The sequence below is a fragment of the Sorex araneus genome, chromosome 3 (genome assembly GCF_027595985.1).
Source record: "Sorex araneus isolate mSorAra2 chromosome 3, mSorAra2.pri, whole genome shotgun sequence".
Lineage (NCBI taxonomy): Eukaryota > Metazoa > Chordata > Mammalia > Eulipotyphla > Soricidae > Sorex > Sorex araneus.
This window is the reverse complement of record NC_073304.1, coordinates 151,520,368-151,543,529: the sequence shown is the minus strand read 5'-3', so window position 1 is coordinate 151,543,529 and position 23,162 is coordinate 151,520,368. Positions and strand designations below refer to the sequence as shown.

General features: G+C 53.7%; 1 protein-coding gene and 1 non-coding gene across 3 annotated transcripts in view; one reads left to right on the top strand and one right to left on the bottom strand.

Moving 5' to 3' along the window:
* TUFT1 (tuftelin 1) overlaps positions 1 to 19,597 on the top strand; it is a 65,404-nt gene extending 45,807 nt beyond the window's left edge. Inside the window, exons 3-12 of one of the 2 annotated variants that reach the window (XM_055130395.1) lie at positions 492 to 578; positions 1,203 to 1,289; positions 2,283 to 2,345; positions 6,847 to 6,966; positions 12,449 to 12,577; positions 13,032 to 13,126; positions 14,533 to 14,638; positions 15,661 to 15,744; positions 17,281 to 17,381; positions 17,951 to 19,597. In XM_055130395.1, coding sequence (XP_054986370.1) covers positions 492 to 578; positions 1,203 to 1,289; positions 2,283 to 2,345; positions 6,847 to 6,966; positions 12,449 to 12,577; positions 13,032 to 13,126; positions 14,533 to 14,638; positions 15,661 to 15,744; positions 17,281 to 17,381; positions 17,951 to 18,014 — 936 coding nt within the window. In that variant the 3' untranslated portion in view covers positions 18,015 to 19,597. The remainder of the gene's footprint in view (positions 1 to 491; positions 579 to 1,202; positions 1,290 to 2,282; positions 2,346 to 6,846; positions 6,967 to 12,448; positions 12,578 to 13,031; positions 13,127 to 14,532; positions 14,639 to 15,660; positions 15,745 to 17,280; positions 17,382 to 17,950) is intronic. The other variant, XM_055130396.1, reaches the window with a different exon arrangement.
* A 3,072-nt stretch (positions 19,598 to 22,669) lies between these two features.
* LOC129403790 (U6 spliceosomal RNA) lies at positions 22,670 to 22,776 on the bottom strand. The gene has a single exon (XR_008629451.1). It is a non-coding gene; the product is annotated as a U6 spliceosomal RNA (small nuclear RNA).
* Between the last annotated feature and the right edge of the window lie 386 nt (positions 22,777 to 23,162).

Here is a 23,162-nt window from a genome sequence, read left to right as displayed (position 1 = left end):
GCTCCAGCCCCCCAATTTGAGGTTTTTTAAAAAGGAGTTGTGCCTCATCTTTTCTGGATACCTTTAATTTTCTCAATTGTGAAAAATTCAAGCTTGGACAGAGAGCAGAGAGTGTCCATCCTCTCTTAGCCCCTGCCTGTGGATTTATGTTTATACTATGTGTGTGTATGGTATATGTATTTACTCTCTCATCTAACAAATTGACTTCTGGAAGTTGATCCTCATGAGATAAATGAGTCAGACTGGCAGAGACACTCACAGACTTGCATATATGTATGAGATGTCAGATCACTCAGGGTCATGTTTGGGGGACCCCGGGCACTGTGGCTGAACCCAAACCTCCTGCATGCAAACACGTGCTCACATCCTTTGCGCCAGTTCCCACCCACAGTGGGGGGCATCTCATCCCCAGCTGTGTGTGAAGCTCCCCGTGGGGAAGAGTTGGCTGCGCGCTGGCTTCTTAACTGCCTGGCACTGCCTTCCTGTTCTAGGTGTACCTGAAGGGCCGGGCCGGGGACAAGCGGGTCCACGAGAAGAACATCGACCAGCTGAAGAGCGAGGTCCAGTACATCCAGGAGGTGGGTCCCCCTTCCTGGTGGAAATGATCTCACCAGATTTGCACTTCAAGGGCTCTCCCCTTTGGGGCTTCCTGCTTCCTTCTGCTCCACTCCCATGTCCCAAATGCCTTCATGGGCCAGAGCAACAGGCCAGCACTTGCCTCACATCAGCCAGCCCAGGTACAACCCCTGGAGTCCAGAGCCAGGAGTAAGCCCTGAGCTACCAGGGGTAGCTCACAAACCCAAACCAAACAGAAAGGCCTTTATGGCGCCTCCGCTGCCAGGCAAGGGCTGCTTCTGATGCTTCCATGGACCAGCCGATCTGTTCTGCCACACACCACGCCCTGGGTCGAGTTTGCTTCCCAGCTGGCCTCACCTGCCCTGATGCCGGCTCCTGTTTCTCCCTTACATTTGTCACCTAGAACATACTGCCCGTGCCTGGGATTAAGTTGTGGCACGTCTCTGTGGTGTGACAGCTCCTCCAGCACAGGGTTCTTGCGTGGCTTGTGTAGGTGACACCATCCTTGGCCACTGCTTCCCCCAGCTGGTGGTCAGTTCCTGGCTCCCCAGAGCCCATGGTGGGCACCAAGTAGGGTGGTGGTGGGGGGCGAGTATGTCCCCTGAGCGTTCCTGCCCTCTGCCCAGGCCCGGAGCTGCCTGCAGAAGCTGCGAGAGGACATCAGCAGCAAGCTCGAGCAAGGCCCGAGGGAGCCCAGTTGGCAGGACGTCCAGGTACCAGGAGCTGCTGGGTGGAGTGGGCAGTTCCCTTGGGCACTCACCCAGCGTGCCAGGCTATGCAGGCTGTCTGCATTTATACACATTCCTTGCATACTGTACAACCCCTGAGGCTGCAGGATTTGGCCTCTCGGCACCCCACACTAGCTCTGACGTCAGACCAAGGGAGTATTGGGGTTGCAGCACTTGCTTTGCACTTGGCCAGCCTACCACCCCACTGGATCCCCTGAGCCTCCCAGGAGTGAAGAACCAGGAGTAAGCTGTGAGCATCACTGAGTGTGGCCCCCCAAACCAAACCGAAACATTGAAATGATGCATGAAACGATCATTAGCAGGATTATAAATCACATGAAGTAAATAATAAAAAGGGAAATCAGGAAAAAAGATCAAAATAAACTTGGAAAGAGAAAGCGGGACATCATTGGTGGGGAGATGGATAAAAGGACTAAAGGCAGCCTTTGCTGCCTGGACCCCCGTCTGCTGCTGGAGGGGCTTGCTCAGTGGTGAAAGCTCTTCATGGACCCAAAGTCTGACCCCAGACAGTATCCAAGACCCCTGTTTGCAAGGACCAACAGCCTTTAGCCTTCCCAGGGTCCACAGGGCTGCTTCTGTTTCAGGCTTCCTTGAACTTGTCAGGTTCTCCAAGGGCCAAGGGAAACATTTTAAGCAGTGCCTGGGTTCCCCAGACTGGGAATATTGGGCCTGTCTGAGCATCGCCTGCCTCCATTCCCCTACCCTCTTCTCTCCCCTCCCACCCTTCTTCTCTCCTTTCTTTCTCTCCCCTCCTTCAACTAAGCTGTCTACTTCCTCCTCTCTCTTATGGTTTATATCTCCCCCCCCCCATACACACATACACACATCTCTCTCGTCTTTCTCTCTCTCTCTCTCTGTCTCTCTCTCTCTCTGTGTGTCTGTCTCTCTCTCGGAGAATTATAGTCCATGGCTTGGTTGGTGATGTCTTAACTACAAATCTCATTTTCCTTTGAACAGGTGGTGCTAGAAAAACCCAATGGCTTTAGTCGAAGCCCCCCGCGCCTGTACAGCCCTCCTGAGGTAGGTAATGGCGCGACCCCTGCCTGGCGCGAGCAGGTCTGTTCCCAACCCTTTGCTAGCACAAGGTGTGCTTTCCTTGCTGTGGACACTCAAGATGGGCAGCTTAGAGGGGACGTATTTGTCCCAGTCCTCCCTAGTGTCCATGTGACCAGCTGAGGCAGGCGGGTTGGTCCAGTGACAGCTGCTGTCCTCAGCCTCTGTGCCACGGACATGCCTTGGGAGCGCCTAAGGCTAAGGTGCTGCCCTGTTCCCAGGGACTGTAGCTTGGCTTTCCCAAGCTGTGACGTGGGCATCCGTGCTTTTCAAAGCTCTGCAAGGGGCAGAGCCATAGCATAGCAGGAAGGGCGCATGTCTTACTGGCCAATCTGATCCATCCCTGGGGCCCTGAGCCCTGTCAGAAGTGAACTGTAGGGTGTGGCCCCAAAACAACAACAACAAAAATAAAAGCTCTTCAAATACTTCTGGTGTTTAGCCAAAGTTGAGTATCGATGTTCTTTTGCTTTTTTTTTTTAATCCTTTTATTGATTCTCCATGTGGAAAGTTACAAAGCTTTCAGGTTTAAGTCTCAGTTATACAATGCTCAAACACCCATCCCTTCACCAGTGCACATATTCCACCACCTTCTTTTGCTTTTTTATAAGCAGACAACCATATGTAAATGTCATCTCTATGTGTATATGTCTATTAATACCTATACATGTACCATAGGTGTAGGTATCCTTTGGTGAACACATGTGAATAATACACTTTTGTATGTTTTGGGCCACACCTGGTGGTGCTCAGAGCTTACTCCTGGCTCTGCTCAGTAATCACTCCTGGTGGTGTGCAGGGGACTCTGGGCAGCCAGAAACAAACCTGGGTTGGCTGCAGGTAAGGGAAGTGTCCTGCCCACTGTGCTGTCCTCTGGCTCTGTACGTACACCTGAAAAAGATCTTTCTCCTCTTTTTCTGTTGCAATGTCACTTGTTGCAAAGTCTGATTTTTATGTATTTGCTGTGGCACTGGCAGTGACACGGAGCACATCCCTCTTAGCAAGGGGTAGTGCTGATGGTGACACTGAGGCCTTGCATAGACCGGGCCACCAGCAGCTTCACCAAGCCACGTCCGGGTGCCCACAGATAAGCTTCCATAGGACAGGAATACCCCCATTACATGTGACATTCAAAAAGAAAAAGGAGTTCTCAGGGCTCCCAATCTTTTATTTATATATTTATTTTGCTTTTTGGGTCACACCCAGCGATGCACAGGGGTTACTCTTGGCTCTGCACTCAGGAATTACTCCTGGAGGTGCTCAGGGGACCATATGGGATGCTGGGAATCAAACCCAGGTCGGCCGAATGCAAGGCAAACGCCCTACCCGCTGTGCTATCGCTCCAGCCCCATAGGCTCCCAATCTTATAGTAGAGGTTGAGGTTAGTACTTTATTTCTCCTACACACACACACACACACACACACACACACACACACACACACACACACACACATATATCCTTTTCACAGTACAGGTTCCTGATAAGCATATTATTCCTGGCTTGCTCTTTTGGTTCTGTTTGGGGTCACATTCTGCAGTGCTCAGGGGCTCCTCCTAGGCCTGAGCCTTGGGATTGCTGCCAGGCTCAGGGCAGCGTGTGGTACAGTGCTTGAACCGGGGCCCCTACCCTCAGAACCCACATTCAGCCCTTTGGGCAGCTCCCTGACCCTTGTTTTTAATCATTGGAGAATATTACAGCTTTTTTTCATGGTGGTATATGTCGATCCATTTGACTCTGTTTTTCTCCATGGCCATACTTTCTTCTCCAGTGTTAGCGAGGCATTGTTGACAAATGTGTTTATTTATTTGTTTATTTATTTATTTTTGGGGGAGAGTTTGGGGTCATCCCAGGTGCTCAGGGCTTCCTCCCGGCTCCATCCCCACCCGCCTCTGCGGCAGGTGCTCTCTCTGCTCCTCTCCCTCCCCCTTACTCCCCCTCTCGGGGTTGCTAGCACCATGTTTTACATGATCTATGGTGGTATATCTTTTCATTTGAGGGGGTCCAGATTTCAGGATACATCTGATGGTACTCAGAGGCTGCTTCTGGCGTGGTATTTGGAGTCACTTCTAGTGGGGCTTGGGGCCCCTGCATTGCTGGGGACACAGCCAGGGTCCTCCTGTGCGCAGAGCCTCTGCTCCCTCGCTGACTTCTCTCTCTGGCCCGTGTTGCCATGTTAAATAGACTTTCTTGTTTCTAACACAGTGGTTCTATAAATTTTCATCCTGAAAATCCTCCAGGTCATTAGAAAGTCTTATGAGAACCTCATTTAAAGTAAACACGTTATAGTTACGCTCCAGGGCCTTGGAGACACGGCACAGGGCTGGTGCATGTGTTCTGCATGCTGAGACTGAGGTTTGATGCCTGGCACCACGGGCCCTAAGCCCTGCCAGGAACAGCCCTGAGCCCCAGTGTAGGCAGAGTCCCTTGGCACCAGTAAGTGTGGCCTGTGAAACACACACATACGCATGCACATACACATTCTTTTCTCTTTTTTATATCACACTTGGTGATGCTTAGGGGTTACCCCTGGCTCTGCACTCAGGAGTTACTCCTGGCAGTTCTCGGGGGACCATATGGGATGCCATGAATCGAATCCGGGTTGGCCTCATACAAAGCAAATGCCCTCCCCACTGTCCTGTCACTCCAGCTCCATATATACATACTCTAAACTCACATGAACACACACAGTACATACTCATACAGACACATGCTCAAATAGACACACCCAACACACAAAATGCATGCTTCCACACATGCATGGATACATTTACATGCATTCACACACAAATACACATGCATACATTCACACACTCACACACAATGCACATGCTTACATACTCTCACACGGATGCACATACACACTCATGCGCACACAGTTATGCTTCAGGAGTCTTTCAGTGCTCCCTCTGGCCCAGTGACTTCAGTGCGGGGATAGAGCGATTGTCCAGGGAACTGACCATTGTGGAAATTTGCAATGTTGGGATTCTCACCTCTCTGGGATTTTTTTCCCTCCCTCTGAACCACCATATCTGGCAGCTGTGCCTTTGGGGACAGGCACCATGATGCCTGGTGTCGCCTCTGCACCCTCTGCTCACAAAGTTACCATCCCCCTGAGTTTGAGGGAGCCTGGAGCTTGGGGGCATGCTCACTGGTTCCCAAGCCCCCACTCCTGTAGAGATAAGGACCCAGACTCAGGCCTACCGTGGCTCTAGCTGTCTTGTGCCAGTTCCCATGGTGCTGGACAGGTGTGCAGGGGGCTAAGACGCTGTGTCAGGGGCAGGGCGGCAGAGATGGGGGCGAGACCTTGCATGCCAGCACAGCCCTCAGCAGCCACAGCTGGGCGTGCCCAGGAGACTCGCGGGAACCAAGGAGACACCTTTTCCTTTGTTAAATCAGATTACTGGACCTGCGGGTGCTTCCACTTCGAGCTGGCAGCATTCATCATCAGTAACCCTTCCCATGCCAGTCCTGGACCAGTGCAGGAGCAGCAGCAGCTGTGCCTCTGGGGTGTGCCATCTGGGAGGGGGCACACAGGGAAATGAGCCTTAGCTGTCAGTGAGGAAAGGGGGCGTGTATGGAGAATGTATAAAGATCTCTGTATGGGGGCCAGAGAGATGGTGCAGTGGGTAGGGCACTTGTCTTGCATGTGGCTAACCCAGGTCTGATCCCCAACATCCCATCTGGTCCCCCTACTCATGCCAGGAGTGAGCCAACCAGGTATGGCCCCAAAACTAAATAAGTTACTGCACGTACCCTAAAATAATTGGGGCTTTGAAGAGGGTTGACTTTTGCAGCGAGTGAAGAGAACGTGCTTTCATGGAACCCCAGGGGCTTTGATGCCCAGTACTAACTCCCCCTTGGCAAGTAGGAATTCTTTTTTTGTTTGTGTTTTTGTGGAGTGGGGATTTTTTAAAAAAAATTTCTAAAAATATTTTAAAAATAATGTAGGAGTACTGCTATTTGTTCAGCCATTGATTAAGTTGATTGAATTGGGCATGAACTCCACATGGGGATTGGTTTGGGGGCCACACCCAGGCTCTAAGCTTGGGGTTTATTCCTGGCAGACTCAGAGGGTTATATGGGCTGCAGGGGGTGGAACCTGGGTGTCAGCTATTTGCAAGGTAAGTGCCGTCTTTCCTATACTGTCTCTCCAGCCCCAAGGAAGTAGGAATTCCTTTGTGAGGGTGGTCTGTGCAAGGTGATCCGAACAAGGGGTGGTGGAGCAGAGGGAGTGGGAGATCTGAGCCCCAAACACTCAGGCTTCAGGGCTGGAGAGACAGGACAGTAGGGAGGGCACTTTCTTTGCATATGGCCAGCCTGGGTTTGATCCCCACATCCCATATGGTCCCCATGCAATGCCACAGGTGATCTCTGAGTGCAGCTTCAGGACTAAGGCCCAAGCATCCTTGGGTGTGCCCCGCCAAAAAGGGGGAGAATGTACAGGTGTCATTATACTCTCACGGATCCAGCCGCAGGTTGATGCCTCTGTACATGAAGACGTTCAGAGCCTGAGGAAGAACGTGCAAGACTTGCTCGCCAAGTTGCAGGAGGCCGAGCGAAAGCACCAGTCAGACCGTGTGGCTTTTGAGGTGAGATTTGGGATTTGAGAAGAAGGTGCCTGCAGGTGGGGCTGCTGGTGGAGATGCCAGTGACTGTCTTGACACGGGCTTCACGTTTTTCTGGCTGAGTTTCATCAGCTGGAAAAGCAAGGCTGTCTGCTGGGCCCTCCCTAGAGATTTACAGCTTCTCCTCTCCCCGGCCAACTCAGCATTCCAGCATCAGCGCCTGATTCTCTGCTACCTTGGAGCCGAGTGTTGGGACCCATCTTGGGGACTGCAAGTGGGAGGCGAGTCCCCAAGCCCAGGTTCTCCCTGAACATGCAGCTTGCTGACTTGTCTGCTTCTGTGCTTGCTTCTTCCCCTGTGGAGACGTCTGTTCCCACTTGAACACTTTTTTTTGCTTTTTGGGTCACACCTGGCGATGCACAGGGGTTACTCCTGGCTCTGCACTCAGGAATTACTCCTGGAAGTCCTCAGGGGACCATATGGGATGCTGGGAATCGAACCCGGGTTGGCCGCGTGCAAGGCAAACGCCCTACCTGCTGTGCTATCCTTCAGTGAACACTTTCCCCCTTTCTCTGTTCTTTTTTCTTTCTTGCTTGCTTGCTTATTTTGTAGCCACATCCAACTGGCCTGTTTTATTGAGATGCAGTTAATAGTGTGAGGACGTATGGGAGCAGAGGAAGGGAAGAACACTTTCCCCTCCCCCAGACATGGCCACTGCCCCAAATAAAAAATAACCAACTATTTTTTTTAATTTTATATCTTTAAAATAAGTTTTTTTCAGGGCCGGAGCGATAGCACAGTGGGTAGGGCATTTGCCTTGCACACAGCCAACCCGGGTTCGATCCCCGGCATCCCATATGGTCCCCCAAGCACTGCCAGGAGCAATTCCTGAGTGCAAAGCCAGGAGTAACCCCTGAGCATTGCTGGGTGTGACCAAAAAAGCAAAAAAATAAATAAAATAAAATAAGTTTTATTCAGTAAAAAAACTACTTTGTTTCATTAAGAAAAGTTGTTTCTGGGAGCTGGAAAGATTGTACTGTGGGGAGGGCATTTGCCTTGCCTGCATCCAACCAGGGTTCAATTCCTGATGCCCTGTATAGTCCCCTTGACACCACCAGAATCCCTGGAACCCCATTTGATCCCTGAGCACAAAGCCAGCACTAAGTCCTGAGCACAGCTGGGTGTGGCCCAAAACTAGAATTAAAAAAAAAAAATAAAAGGTGTGGCTAGATTATTAGAGAAGATTAAAAACTCTCCAAGGCTGTGGAGCGTGCCAAGTTTCACTGTTGAAAGTATGTCTGAAGCACCTGCTTTGCGTGTGGGAGGCCCCGGGTTCAATCCCGGCACCTCATGCAGTCTGAGCTGAGAGAAGCCCCTGTGTACTGCCAGGTGTGGCCCCAAACAAGAATGGAACAAACATGAAACAAAAGGGAATAATATCTGGGAGAGAGCGAAGGACTGGGATGCATTCCTACATGCAGAATGACAGGGTTCCATCTCAGTCATGTAGGCCCAATCCCCTGCCCAGCTGCAGTGGCCTTGGGACCACACATGGTCAGCCTAAGGAGCACCACGTCACTGTACTGGGGAGTGGCCCCCTCCAAATGAAGAAAAATCTTAAAGTATATGATATTACCCATACTTTCCAGAAAATTCTTAGATTATAAAATGAGATAAACCAGGCATTTTCCTGTGTGTGTGTGTGAGAGAGAGATGAGCCATCTGTTATTTGCTCTTGTTCATCTATGTACATGTAAAATTTTTGTCATCAATGTGTAATGCTAGGATTATGTCTTGCTGAGACATGCTAGGAATGGACGTTTAGAAGAAGGCCAGCTGGTCTTCAAATAGAGATCATATTTGGAGAGGATCCTTTGGAGATGGAGGAGGGAGAAGGGTGCTGAGAATAATTAGCCACCGCTAGAGTATTTGAAGTCTCACTTTAGCAAGTAATTTAACCTCCCTAAGAATCAGTTTCAACTCTTGTAAAAAGAGCTCATGAAATGAACCTTTCAAGTTTGCAGATTGAGCAAGGCAGCTGTTGTGTGTGTACATACACTCTCATACACATGCCTGCACTTGCACTCATATACACATACTCACACACACATGCTCCCACACATACTCTCACTCATACACTCACACTCAGCTCACACATATTCAGACTCATGTTTACTCATGCACACACTCACACACACTCACACTCAGACACACACTTATCTACATTCTCACACTTGCACTCACATACATTCATTCACAGGCTCTCACAGATGCTCTCACATACGCACATACACAGACACACACACTCAGATACATGCTTGTACTCACACTCACATATATGCTCACACACTTTTTTTGGGGGGTCACACCCAGCGATGCTCAGGGGTTACTCCTGGCTCTGCACTCAGGAATTACTCCTGGCGGTGCTCAGGGGACCACATGGGGTGCTGGGAATCGAACCCAGGTGGGCTGCGTGCAAGGCAAATGCCCTACCTACTGTACTATCGCGCTGGCCCCACTCACACACATTTTTACACTCACAATTTTACAGGCACTCACATATGCTAACACACCCAGACTCAGACACACTCATAGAAATGGTCACACTTGCACACACACTCATAGAAATGCTCACACTTGCACTCACACTCATACGCACATGCTTATACACACATTGACATGCATGCTCTTACATGCATACACACACTCAGACTCACATGCATACACATGCTCACACTCATACATACATTTACATGCATGCTTTCGCATACATGCACATACTCAGACACACACACATACACATGCTCACACGCACATGCTCATACACACATTCACGTGCATGCTCTCACATAGATACATATATATATCATACAGAGTCATACACTTGTGTTCTCTCTGTCTTTCTCTGTCTCTCTCTCTCTCTCTCACACACACACACACACACACACACACACACACACACACACACCTCTATCAAGTTTTAGAAGTAGAACCAGGGGAAGGCTTGAAGGCCTGGGTCTGACCCTAGGTACCACAAGGCCTCTCAAGTGCTTCTGGGATGGCTCTAAATAAAGAAAAGGTTTATAAATATATGATTCGCTTTATTTTTATCAAGTTGTTTGGGTTTGAGGCAAGACTAAGATTCATCTGATTTCGAATGCAGTGGCTCTGGTAGCCAGGCACTTGCTGTGCCTGTTTCAGATTCCACAGCCGAGAGAATATGGCCGGGCCCAAGTCAACTCATCGGGCAGCTCTCCTGGCCCCTCCTGGGGCAGAGCAGGGAAGGACAGGACAGGCTGAGCACTGCTCTGACTGTGAGTTCTGGAAAGAGATATTTGCATCGAGAAGCAGTGTAGCATACTTATCTATCTTGGCAGACTGGGGGGCTCTCTACTATTCTGACATTTTGAACTTTGATCAGAAATATTCTGAGGGTCAGAGTGATGTACAGCCAGTAGGGCACTTGCTTTACATGTGGCCGACCCAGATTCAATCCCTATCACCCCAAGTCCCGTCAGGAGTGACTCCTGAGTGCAGAGCCAGGAGTAATCCCTGAGCCCCCCACCCCCCACAAAGTAAGCAAAAAAGAAATATTCTGAGTCAAGAAAGGCTGTTGCCTGGGGCCAGAGAGATAGTCCAGGAGTTTCAGTGCCTGGCTGCATGTGACTGCCTCTGATTTGGACCATGACACCACATAACCCCCCTACACACTGACAGGTGTGACCACAGAAGAGCAGCCTGCGTCTTGCAGGGTCCTTCCACCAGTGCTCACATGCTGGTGTTGCGGAAGGGCTGCCCTCAAGCCCCGTGAGGCACTGACCTCCAGTTCTCCCAGATTAAGTTGGGCTGGCAGCCTCTTGTGACGAAGATGCTCCTTCTGGGCAGGGCCAGCTTAGCTGTTGAATAGATGTCTCGTTTGGCAATGAAGTGACCTTTTTTCTTCGTGATTTGATGGTGGAGCCCACGGTCTGCTAAGGCTATGCTGGGTGCAGTGTTTACACACAGAGACAGGTGCCTGGCCTTTGCTGTCCTGCGCGGGGTGTCCTGTCCCGGCTGCTGTGGGGTGAGTGCCTCTCTCAGCACTCCCAGAGAAGAGGACTCTGCCTTGATTTTCTAGGCCTGGGGTTAGCAAGAGCAAACTGCCCGTTCCCGTGGAAACAGTCTGTCCTCCAGGCTGAGTTCCCAGTCTGTTCTCAGGAGGGGATTGGCAACAGGCTGACTGTGGCCAGGGCTGGGGTGCAGCCCGCCACACCTCCCCCCAGGCTGTTCTTTCTCCTCCCTGGCTCTGGCTTTGGGAGGAGCTGGACAAACTGGCTGCTGAAGATGCATTTTCCCAGGGCTGGCGGGGCTGTGGAGAGGTCACCAGCTGCTGCTTTGACAAGTGAACCGGAGAGGCAGCTGGGGGTATTGCAGTGAGTGGGCAGGTGGGCTCTGACACGAGGCCTTCACTAGGGGCTGAGCCTTGACTGGGTCAGTTGACCTTGAACTCTGAGTGGAGATTTGCTGTGATCAGTTCCCATCACTGGCTCAGGTTTTTGGGTGTTTTTTTTTTTTTGGGGGGGGTAGGAATTGTGTAGTTCCCGGGTTTTGCACGGGGCTGAGCTCTGGCACTTCCCCTGCTGCTCAGGTGTCGGCTGCTCTGGCGTGGATGCCCAGTCTCAGGGCTGCACACAGTGAGCTGAGGCAGCTGCGGGAGGAGGGGACCGTGGGCTGCAGAGACAGGACGGCAGGGAGGGCACCTGCCTTGCACACAGCTGATCCAGTTTCATCCCTGGCACCCCAGAGGGTCCCCCAAGCACTACGAGGAGTGATTCCTGAGTGCAGAGCCAGGAGTAAGCCCCGAGCATTGCTGGGTGTGACCCAAAAATAAATCGGGTGGGCACTGTGTGTCCTCCTTGGCCGAGCACGGGGAGGCTCCTCAGGGCCGAGCTGGCCCGAAGAGTTACTGGCCACGTGCACGGGGGCGGGGGACGGGGGCCAGTTCTCTCTGTTGCTTTCACATGAACTGCTCCTGTTGGGAGGGGGTTCTGCAGCCCTGTTACTGCATTACAGATGATGGTAGGGGCGGGCGGGGGCCCCGGGCCAGAGTGCACGCTTTGCAGGCCAGAGCCCCAGGTGACTCCTTGAGCACTGCTGAGAATATCTGGCAGGAGCAGCTCTTGAACCCCGTCAGGCACAGCCCCAAACAGACAAACAGACAAACAAACTCACTGCTGCTGCCATCCTGTTGCCGTCCTTTCCCAGGGCTCATCCCCCAGACAGGAGAGAGGTGGAGGTGCTCTCTGGGGTCACTTGGGTTTGGATTAGCAGAAAGGTCATAGCCTTGGGTCCTGTCGGGTGGGGGCGGGGAAGGAGTCGCTGAAGCGTGTGGAGATGGGCACCTCAGGGTCCTGCTGCCCTGGGGCTCCATCGGTTCTGGGCCTCTGGCCCCAGCCTCTCCTTATCCCTCCCTTCGCCAGACGCTGCCCCAGCGCCCCGCCCCGAGTCACACAGTCCCGTGTCCTAGGTCACCCTGAGCCGCTACCAGAGAGAGGTGGAGCAGAGCCATGTGGCCCTTCGGAGCACTGAGGCCCGAGCGGAGCAGAAGGAGGAGGCTGCCGGGCAGCTGCAGGAGCGCCTGCTGGCCATGGAGACGGTAGGGGGCCTGGGACCCGCTGGGCCAGGGGGCACAAGACCAGCTCAGGGGGCCGCTGACACTCCTGTCTCACTAGCAGCACCACAGAAATATGTGTGCACGCACATGTGTGTGTGTGTGCCTGTGCGTGTGTGCATGTGTCTGTGCGTGTGTCTGTGTGTCTGTCTGTGTGTGTGTGTCTGTGTCTGTGTGTGTGAAGGCGGGGGAGGGTTTGGGCTGGCTGGCTGCATGAGGGTTTGGAGGCTGTTCTCCAGTGCTCAGCCTGGTTGCTTGGGCTTGGAGCACTGCTCACAGGGCCCCGAGAGCAGTGGGCGAGGTTGGCGGCTGTGTGCCGAGGGCGGGCAGGTTCCCAGGGGGCAGGCGCCCTGTCAGACCAGCGGGGCTGCTGCTCCTTGGCAGCAGATGCAGCAGCCCTGGCCGCCCCCTTACGCCTGTGCCTTTCCCGGCCCGTCAGGAGCACCAGGCCTTGCTGGCGAAGCTGCAGGAGCAGGAGGTGTCCCTGGAGGAGCTGCGGAGCAGGGATGCCAGCTGCCAGGCAGAGCAGGAAAAGTAAGGGCCTGCGTGTGAAGCTGAGGCGCTGTGCTCGGAGGGCGGCGGGGCGGGTGGGGGCCCAGGCTGAGCCCACAGTGCCGCCGTGAGTCACCGCGCCCGGGTGTGCCCGCCTGGGAGCCAGCTGTGCACAGGGCAGTTTCCACACAGGCACTGAGACTTCAGGGTCCGGCCCTCAGCGTCAGCGAGGCCAGCATCCCAGCCGTCAATCTTGGCCCACGGGCTGGGTGGCTGAGAGCATGTGCTGCCTCCCGCACACGATGGTGGCACAATTCAAGCCCCATCTCAGAGGCCAGGCTGAGAGCGAGAGACAGTGTAGTAGGTACCACACTGGCCTGCACCTGGCTGACCCAGGTTTGATCCCCGGCACCACATAGGGTTCCCCAAGCACAGCCAGGAGTGACACCTGAGCATAGTTGCGCTCCCACCAAAAAGAAAAGAAAAATGTCACTCGTCACTCTGAGGAGAAACAGAACAAGGGCTTCATGGAGACACTCAGATCCCTGACAGGCACCATCCACAGGGCGCAGGGGCCTCCCTCTCTCCTGGACTCTCACTTAGGCGGAACCCAGGCCCGGGAATTCTCGGGGGACATGGACTCAGTGACTCGGTGCATGCCTCGTGTGTGAAGCCCTGAGTTCCATCTTCGGCACCACAATCGACCAATAAGATCTGAAGTGAGGGGCAGGAGAGACAGTGGGAGGGGCTTGTCCTGCACACTGATGACTCGAGCCCGGTCCCTGTTACCCGCTAGGTTCCCTGATCCCCAGCAGGCACGATCCCTGGCTCAGCCAGGCGTGAGCCCTGAGCCCTACGAGGTGTGGTCCCAAGCACTCCGACCCCCACCCCCACCCCCCACACATACTCTAAGAAAGCTTTGAAATGGTAAATCAAAATTAATACCAGTTTGTCGCATTTGATTTCCCTTGTGTGAGTTGGAATCCTTCCCCCTTCTTTAGCAAGGGCCCCTCCTGCGGCTCAGGTGCAGTTCCCAGCAGTGCTGGGGACCCAGGGCCACGCTGAGCAGTTCAGGCGGGGTGGGTGCAGTTCCGGGGATCTAGCTCCGGGTCTTCATGCAGAGCATGGAGGGTCCTGGGGCTTTGCCTGGACACTTTAGTGTGCCGCTGCTCAGGCCTGCAGTGCTCAGGACCTCCAGGGCCATCCCAGGGGGTCAGCCAGGCCTCCACTGCCACCCCAAGTGGTCACCAGGCCTCTGCCCAGTGGGACTGAGGGGTCATGAGACTCCCAGCATTCACCATGGGTGTTTGCACATTTCCTGACCCCCCCAAGCTCCTCCAGCCCCCCACCTTGGTATTTTGGGGTGTCCCACCATGTCTGAGGAAACACTCTGAGACCGCAACAGGGCCAGAAGCTTCCCCAGGCCTGAGCCTCTGGCCCCCCTGCAGGGCTGCTGGACTCGAGAAGGAGGTGGCCGGGCTTCGGGAGAAGATCCACCACCTGGACGACATGCTCAAGAGTCAGCAGCGCAAAGTCCGACAGATGATAGAGCAGGTAACGGGCTGGTGGCCTTCCTGAGGTGCCTGCACGCCCACGGGTGCCAGCTCCATTTCCTACTTCCTGGGCGCGGGGCTTCTCTTCCTCAGCCTCTTCCTCTGTGTCCTGTCAATGTGGAGGGTGGCCAGGAGCCAGGCAGGTGGCTCTGTTTCAGTAGGGGGCATCACGCAGCAGTGCGGGAGGTCCCCGCCGTGGGGCTGGGGTGGGCCCTGCCCTCCTGCTGCCGAGCTCAGCCCTGGGCTGTTCCCCAGTTCTGCTCCACCTTCTGTCTTCTTTCCTCTGGGAAAAGAAGGGAAGACTGAACTCCTGGCTGGAAACTGCCGGGAAACTAGGCCTGAGTCCTGGTAAGCCCATTTCCCGGTCAGTGACCCACCTGTGGATCTCACGGGCAGGTTTCTGCCTTCGCCAGGCGGAACTTTAGAACAGCCGCTCAAAACTGCTAACTTGCAAATTGGCTTCAGGGGGTGGGGGCGGGGTGGGGGGCAGGGAGGTGGAAGGGGGCCACCCTGCCTGGCCGGTTCCATTTGTGCATGTCAGTCCTGTTCCCTGTTGTGTACAGTAGAACCTGTCAGAGAGCAAACACTCAACACATACTTACTGAATCAGCCATTTATTGACATTTCTTCAAATTCGGTAGGATTTTAAATTTTCACATTTTGGTTTTGGGTCACACCTGGCAGTGCCTTGCTCCTGGCTCTGTGCTTAGGGGACCATGTGGGATGCTGGGGATTGAGCCCCAGTCTGCCACATGCAAGACCAACGCTCTCCCCGCTGTGCTATTGCTTCAGCCCCACTAAGGAATTTCTTAATTTAATCATCTGTTATTTGGAATTATTTGGGTGTCCTGGCATCATCCCCGGAAACATATAATGACTCAAACAAGGCTTTCACAGAGAAACTTGACAAGTCACATGTGAGGTGCCGTCTTGCCTTTCAGCTCCTTGGGCCCCCCCACCCCCAGGTCCATGGGTGTGTGGTGAGTCATTCCGAGTGGCTCAGTGTCTCCCACATGTCCACAGCTCCAGAACTCCAAGGCTGTGATCCAGTCCAGGGACAGCACCATCCAGGAGCTCCGCGAGAAGATCGCGTATCTGGAGGCCGAGGTGCGTGTGCCAGGCGCGGGCCCCAGCTCGGCCTGATGCCCCGCGGTGTTGGCTGTGCTCGGCTGCCTGCCACTAGCTGAGCAAACGATTTCCAAGAACCCTGAGTGTGGCCAACACTAGTGAGACCCACCCTGGTCTGGAGCTGACTTCCAGCCTCGTTGCAGGGCGTAGCTGACTCACGGGGCTGGGCTGGGTGCTAGCGAGAGGCCAGACTGAAGAATGGGGCAGCTAGTGGCCCCGGCACCTTCTGCTTTTCCCATTCATGGCTCTCTCCACCCAAGAATTTTATGTTTTGTTTGTGTGGGGGCCACACCTGCAGTGCTCGGGGCTTACTCCTGGCTCTTCACTCGGGGGTCACTCTTGGCAGGCTCAGGGGCCATCTGACAATTGAGCCTGGACTGGCCACCTGCAGGGTAATCGCCCTACCCACTCACTCTGGCCCGTTGATCATTACTCTTTTGTTGTTGTTGTTAATTTATTTTTTATTGTATCACTGTGAAATACACAGTTATAAGGTTGTTCATGAATGGGTTTTAGTCATACAGTGTTTCAAGACCCACCCCTTCACCAGTGTACATTTCCCACCACCAAAGTCAACAGTTTGCCTCCTGTGCCCCACCCATTATTCTTAAATAAGAAAAACTGGCAATGTCACCAGTGTTATATGTTATTATTAGTAAAGTGCTGAAATAAAATTACCTTAGCCCCCTTTTTTAATAAAGGGGGGGGCTAAGCTGATACTGCAGCAGGTAGGACATATACCTTGCGTGCAGGTGACCCGGGTTCGATCCCCAGCACCACATATAGTCCCCTGAGCACCATCAGGAGTGATCCCTTAGCACAGAAGCCAGGAGTAAGCCCTGAGCACCACCAGGAGTGATCCCTTAGCACAGAAGCCAGGAGTAAGCCCTGAGCACCACCAGGAGTGATCCCTTAGCGCAGAAGCCAGGAGTAAGCCCTGAGCACTGCCAGGTATGACCCCAAAATCCAAAAGCGTCTTACCCACTGTATTCTCTCTTTGACCCAAAGTGGGAGAATTGTTTAACCTTCAGGTTGTGTGTACTCCATAGTTGAGAAATAAAATATGTTTTAGAAAGCAAACATGTGGGACTGCAGCAGTAGTACAGCAGGGAGGTCGTTTGCCTTGCATATGGCAGACTAGGTTCAATCCTTGGCAACACATATGGTCCCTTGAGCCCCACTACTAGTGATCCCTGAGTGCAGAGCCCAAGTAATCCTGAGTAATCCCAGGTGGGGGCCAAATACTAAGGGGAAAAGAAAAAAGCAAAAGAGCAACCAAAAAAATGCTTGAACAGTGTCATTTAGGGCAGGTGAATTGCCAACTGTCCAGGGGAAACTGGACACAGGCTGTAGGTCCTAGTGGATGTACAGAAATGACAGCGTCCACACCCTTGGGGGACGTGGTGACCACCAACAGTGGTGGCAGTGGCAGTGTGACACAGCGGGGACACCCCCTGAGCGCCTTGAGTCTGGCCATGGTCAGAGAGGCCATCACCGCTCTTCCCTGTGCTGCAGAACCTGGAGATGCACGACTGCATGGAGCACCTGCGCGAGAGGCAGACCAGCCCCGGTGGCTTCAGCACGCAGACGCGGGCCAAGACAGAGAGCCTGGGCAGGTGAGTGGGGGCACAGCCGGGACAGACCTCTCATGGCCAGCTGTCTCCAGAACCCTAAAGGGGCCCAAGTGTGGCTGCTAGAGGTCAAGAACCCCTGAGTTATGTGTGCAGGGTGGTAAAGGCACCCATTTCTGGAGAGGTATTTATTAATTTTGTTGTTGTTTTGGGGCTCGCCCAGTGATGCTCAGGAATTATTCCTGGCTCTGGGCTCATGTGTCACTCCTGGTAGGGCTTGGGGGACTCTCCAGGGTGCCAGGAGCAAACCTGGGTCCGCCAGGCGCAAGTCAAGCACCCTACCCACTGCACTATAGCTCCAGCCCCCGTTTGTTTATTTCTGAGAAAATCACCAGAACCAGCCAACATAACATAACAGCCAACATAATCCTCGCTCTGCGTTTCTCGGCCTCTTCCCTCTTCCGCCGCGCAGAGCCCCGTTTTCTCCCCTTTTCTCGGCCAGCAGAGCCTGAGGCGAGCCCCAGCCAGGGCCCTGGGTGCGGAGTGGGGGCTGCAGCGTGGCGGGGGCAGTGCGGGCGGGCCTTAGTTTTCAGTGGGTCCCTCTTGGTTTCCAGCGTGAGAATCTCGAAGCCCCCTGGCCCGAAGCCGCTGCCGCTGATCCGGGTGGTGGAAACGTGAGCGGAGGCCGCTGCGCCGACTCTCCAGTCTCGGCGTGGACAAGCCTGTGGCTCGTCGCCTGGACCTCCTCGTCCCTGGCTCCCTCAGCCGCACTCACGGAGCAAGCGTGACGCGTTGGCCAGACTCCTGTCCAATAGCCGGCCAGCGAGGACATGCCCCCTGGGCGCCTTGGGCCTGAGCTGTGTCTGGGGCTGGGCGGGGCCCTTCCTCCTCTGCGCCCCCTTTTCTCTAGCAGAGCTGCCCTGCCCAGCCCCCTGGGCCAGGCCTCCGCCCGGAAGTGGAACTGCTGGTGGCTAGATGTCCAGGGTGATGGGAGAGTCCCAGGGAATGAAGCTCCTGCCACAGTGCTCACTTCTGAGCAGTGGTCTGTTCCACTCATTGTGCCACCCTCAAGCTGCTGCTGACCTGGGCCTCTGCATGTGGACAATGGACATCTGCCGGGACCTGCCCGGGGCTGTGGACCTTGTGACTGTGGGTGGCCGTGGCTTTGGGGAAGAGGCCGATGTATTTTCATGGGGTCGCTTCTAGCCAGAGCTTCTTTGGGCCGTGGGCAGGGCCGTGGGCTGTGGCTGCTGCCAGGCCCCGGGGTCCCAGGCTCACCTTCCACACCGCCAGGCACCTGTTGGTCTGTCTGGCCCCGGGTCACCTGTATCTCCCCGAGGCGCTCCGTGTATTTATTTTGCTAAGTTATTTTCACTTTTGCTGACATCTCACGTTTAACTTCAACCCAAGACTTCTCTGGCCTTCCCACACTGGGTCTGGGTTTGCAGACTTGGGCACGATGGTGAGCGAGCACAGTATGCTTTGTGGTTTATTTTTGTGGTTTTTTTTTTTTTTTTTTTTAGGGGGACACACCCAGCAGTGCTCAGGGCTTACCTCTGGCTCTGCACTCAGGGATCACTCCTGGTGGTGCTTGGGAACTGTACGGGATGCGGGATTGAACGTGGGTCGGCTGCGTGCAGGGCAGACGCCCTTCTGCCAGATGACTGCCAGGCCTAGCAAAGCGGGCTCTGAACTCCTCTCCCCTACCAGCCCTCTGCCTTCCTCTTGGAATCAGGTGTGTCCCTCAGGAAGACAGGCATCTCAGGATGTGTCTGGGGGAGCAGGGAATACAGGACCCCCAGGCGAGGTGTTGAACCCCTCTCCTCCCCCTTGCTGCTTCCGAATTTTCCTCTTCCCCCGCCTCTGAGTGACTCTTCACCAGCGTGTTCCCTTCAGGCCTCCTTATTAGGAGATGTAGGGACTGTTAAGTCTGAGAAAAGTTCAAGCAAAACAAATGTGGATTAAGCCTCTGGGCCATACTCGCTGCAGACCAAAAGCCTTAAGCCTGCACATTTGTGGGGTTCCATGCAGCCCATGTGTTTGTGGGGTTCCATGCAGCCCATGTGTTTGTGGGGTTCTGTGCAGCCTACGTGTTTGTGGGGTTCCATGCAGCTTACGTCCCAGCCCTGTTTCTGCTGGTTTCTGGTGTTCACCTTCTTTCCTCTGTGTCGTCTCCATGGGCCTTTCAGTTCTGATTTTTCCCCTGTAACATAGTTTTTGTGTGGTAAATTTAATAAATTATGTTAGTGTTTCTCTTTGAACTCCGGGCCTGTGTTCTTCTTCCTTGGTTTGGGGGCACATTGGCAGTGTGTGAGGACAGCTCCTGGCTCTGTGCTCGGGGCTTGTCCTGGTGGGGCTGTTTTGGGGGTCCATGTGGTGCTGGGGACTGAACCCTAAACCTGCACTCAGCCCCCTCAGCCATCTTTCTGGCCCTGACCTGGGTTCTTCACTGGCCAGTAGCAGGGCTGTTGCGTCTGGGGGCTCTGCTCCGAGCGGTGCGGCATGAGAGCTCGAAGCACTGTGGCTTCCCATGTTCCTCTTCTCCCTCACCCTCCCTCCATTTGTATGTATATTTTTGAACCGAGGTTCTGTGATTTACAATGTTGTTGATTAGGAGTTTTTGTGTACTTGATTTGAACACGACTTCCATCGCCAGTTTCCCAACCTCCTTCCTTCCCGCCGGCGCCCAGCATCCAGCCTGAAACTCAGTCGTGTGGAGCAGATCTCCCGTTGTGCTGGCTTATGTTCTGTTGCTCCCTTGCTGTGTTTATTTGAATCTCACATGTGAGAGATCATTCTGTGTCTGTCCTTTTCCTCCTCCTGATTCCACTCAGCATGATAGCCTCTACTTGCACCCATATTGCTGCGAAGTGTGTGTGTGTGTGTGTGTGTGTGTGTGTGTGTGTGTGTGTGTAGCCCTCTTTTTGTAGTGCCAGGGATAGAACCTCAGGTCTTAACTCATACATGCAAGGCAAGTGTCCCGTTGCCCCAGAGTGTCTCTTCAGCTCTGTGACCTTGGTCTCCCGAGCTGCAGTGTGGACCCACTCTGGGCATGCAACCTCGTGAGCTCTCTGAAGGTTGCTCACTGTGTCCTTCTCAGCTGGTGAAGAGCCGGTCCAGGCACTAGGCCTGTGACTGCTCAGTTATTTGCCCATCAGCGCCCAGGATGAGTGACTGAGTCCTTGCAGAAATGGAAAGCACATTACAGGTGCTGGCTATGGCCCTTTTGGGGTGGGATTGAGATTGTTTCTAGGCATTATTCAGTTAGTCCAATCTGTGTTTTTCCTTTCTGCCCAGAATGCAGTTGACTGCAGGGCTCAGTGGGGAAGTGCTGGGGGCGGAGGGCGGGCATCACTAAATTGATAGAAGTCTTCATAGGAATCTTTTTTGCACTGGAGAAACTAGAAATGCTGTCCCCAAAATCGCTGACCTGGTTTCCTTCCCAGCCCCCTTTCTCCTTCAATTTAAAGAATAAAAACTTGTCTCTTAGGACTTTTCTTCCCTCTGCTCCTCCAGTTCCTAGCCAGGCCTCAGAATGTTTTTGGGAATCCGTGCATTCCGGATAGGCTTCGTTCTGTTCTCTCTCCGACAGGCTCGCCAGCATGGCTGTCCCTAGATCCTGCTGCTTCTCGGGGGACTAGAAGGGGGGTTGCCAGGGGGCCGAGAAGATGTGCAAGGCTGCCGAAAGGCCAGAGCTGGGAAGCTGCGTGCAGAAAGGGGGCATGAGCCCTGGGCCTAGGGGCGCAGCAGGATGAACCAGAATACCACTTGGAGATGGTCAAGTGTCCCAGAGAGAATCAGGCTATGACGTTCTTTTTTTTTTTTTATGTGTAATAATATTTTCATAAATTTTATTTAAAAAAAACTTTTTATTAGAGAATCACTGTGATATACAGTTACAAACTTAAGAACTTTTGTGTTTGCATTTCACTCATACAGTGATTGTTTACCCATCCCTCTGCCAGTGCCCTTTCTCTTCCACCAATGATCCCAGTATCCCTCCCACCACCCCTACTCCATCCCCCACCATGCCACCCTGCCTCTGTGGCAGGGCATTCCCTTTTGTTCTCTCTCCTTTTGGGTGTTCTAGTTTGCAATAGAGGTATTGAGTGGCCTTCATGTTCGATCTATAGTCTACTTTCAGTTCGCATCTTCCAACCTGAATGGGTCCTCCCAACATCCTCTACTTGTGCTCCCTTCTCTATCTGAGCTGCCTTTTCCCTCAGCATGTAGACATTCTTTGAACATAAATATGCCACTGCTGTGTGCATATCAGCGTTGGACCAGCAGACAGTGGAGGATCTCTGGAGAGAGAGGACAGTCTCTGGCAACCCTGTCAGCTTGAGGAAGACTCTCCCAGGCCTGGGAAGGACTACGGTGGAGAGCTGCTCCTGACCCAGCCACTGCTTCTGTCCCTGGTTCAACCAACTCTGAGCTGCAGAGGGAAGATTAGCTGGAACTCAGTGGGACTCTGCCATGAAGCCTGTTTTCTGGAGCTGCATGTTGAGAACTGCCCCAACAAGCAGCTTCATCAACAGCCTCCTGCAAGCCTGGAGCAGTCCCAGTGTGGGAAACACTGCCAGCAGGAGGGCTCGGAGCCTCCCAGCCCCTCCCTGAACAGCAGCACACACACCGGCTGCTGCTCAGAGCGTGGAGCAGGAGAGCTGTCGCCCCAGCGGGCCACACGCCTGGCACACAAGGCTCCAGGTCTGGGTCTCCGTACAATAGATCACCTATTCCAGCACCACTGAGTGCCCTGACTACCCCCTCCCCACCCGCCACACACACACACACACACACACACACACACACACACACCCCACACACACAGTTAAACACAGTAGGCCCAGGGGAGAGGCCAAGACACCCATCCCTGCCTCAGCACCATGGGGATGGCCCCTAGGAAAAAGAAAACCCCATGCCAGAGAGATAGCACAGGAGCTGAGGCATTTGCCTTGCGTGCAGCCTACCCGGTTCCACCACCTGCACCTCATATCACCCTCCAGGCACCTCCAGGTGCCCTCTGAGCACAGAAGCAGGTTACTCCCCCCAAAAGAGATGAAGAACCCTGGGCTGGAGAGAACTCAATGGGCTTCGTGCAGGCTCCACATGTGGGACCCTAGGGTCATTCCCCAGTACCACCTCGAGCACCGTGCTGGGAGTAGACTCTCACACTGAACAGAACACAAGCACTTGGAAGAAGTGCTATTTCCTACCACGGATGTGTTGGAATTTTTTTTTTCTGGAACTGGTCATTTATTGGGTGGTATTTGGTATGAGGAATTGGGGTGTAGAGCAGAGTCGGAAATGCAGGGCATCCTCCTCAGCCTTCAAAAAATATGGAACGCTTCATGAATTTGCGTGTCATCCTTGCGCAGGGGCCATGCTAATCTTCTCTGTATTGTTCCAATTTTAGTATATGTGCTGCCGAAGCGAGCACTGTGTTGGAATTTTTTATGCACAGTTTCTAAAAGCACGCACCGATGGTCAGGGGTTATTTCTGGCTCATGCACTCAGGAATTACTCCTGGCGGTGCTTGGGGGACCATATGGGATGCTGGGAATCGAACCCGGGTCGGCCGCGTGCAAGGCAAATGCCCTGCCCGCTGTGCTATCTCTCCAGCCCCTCATTTTCATCTCTATCTAAAAGACCCTTCCAGGGTCTGGAATGATGGTGTGGTGGGGAGGGTCTTGCCTTGCATGTGGCCAGCCCGAGATTGATCCCTGGCACCACATATGGTCCCCCGAGCACCGTCAGAAGAGATGTCTATGCACAGAGCCAGGAGTAAGCCCTGAGCACCACCGTGTGTGGCCCAAACACAAGGGA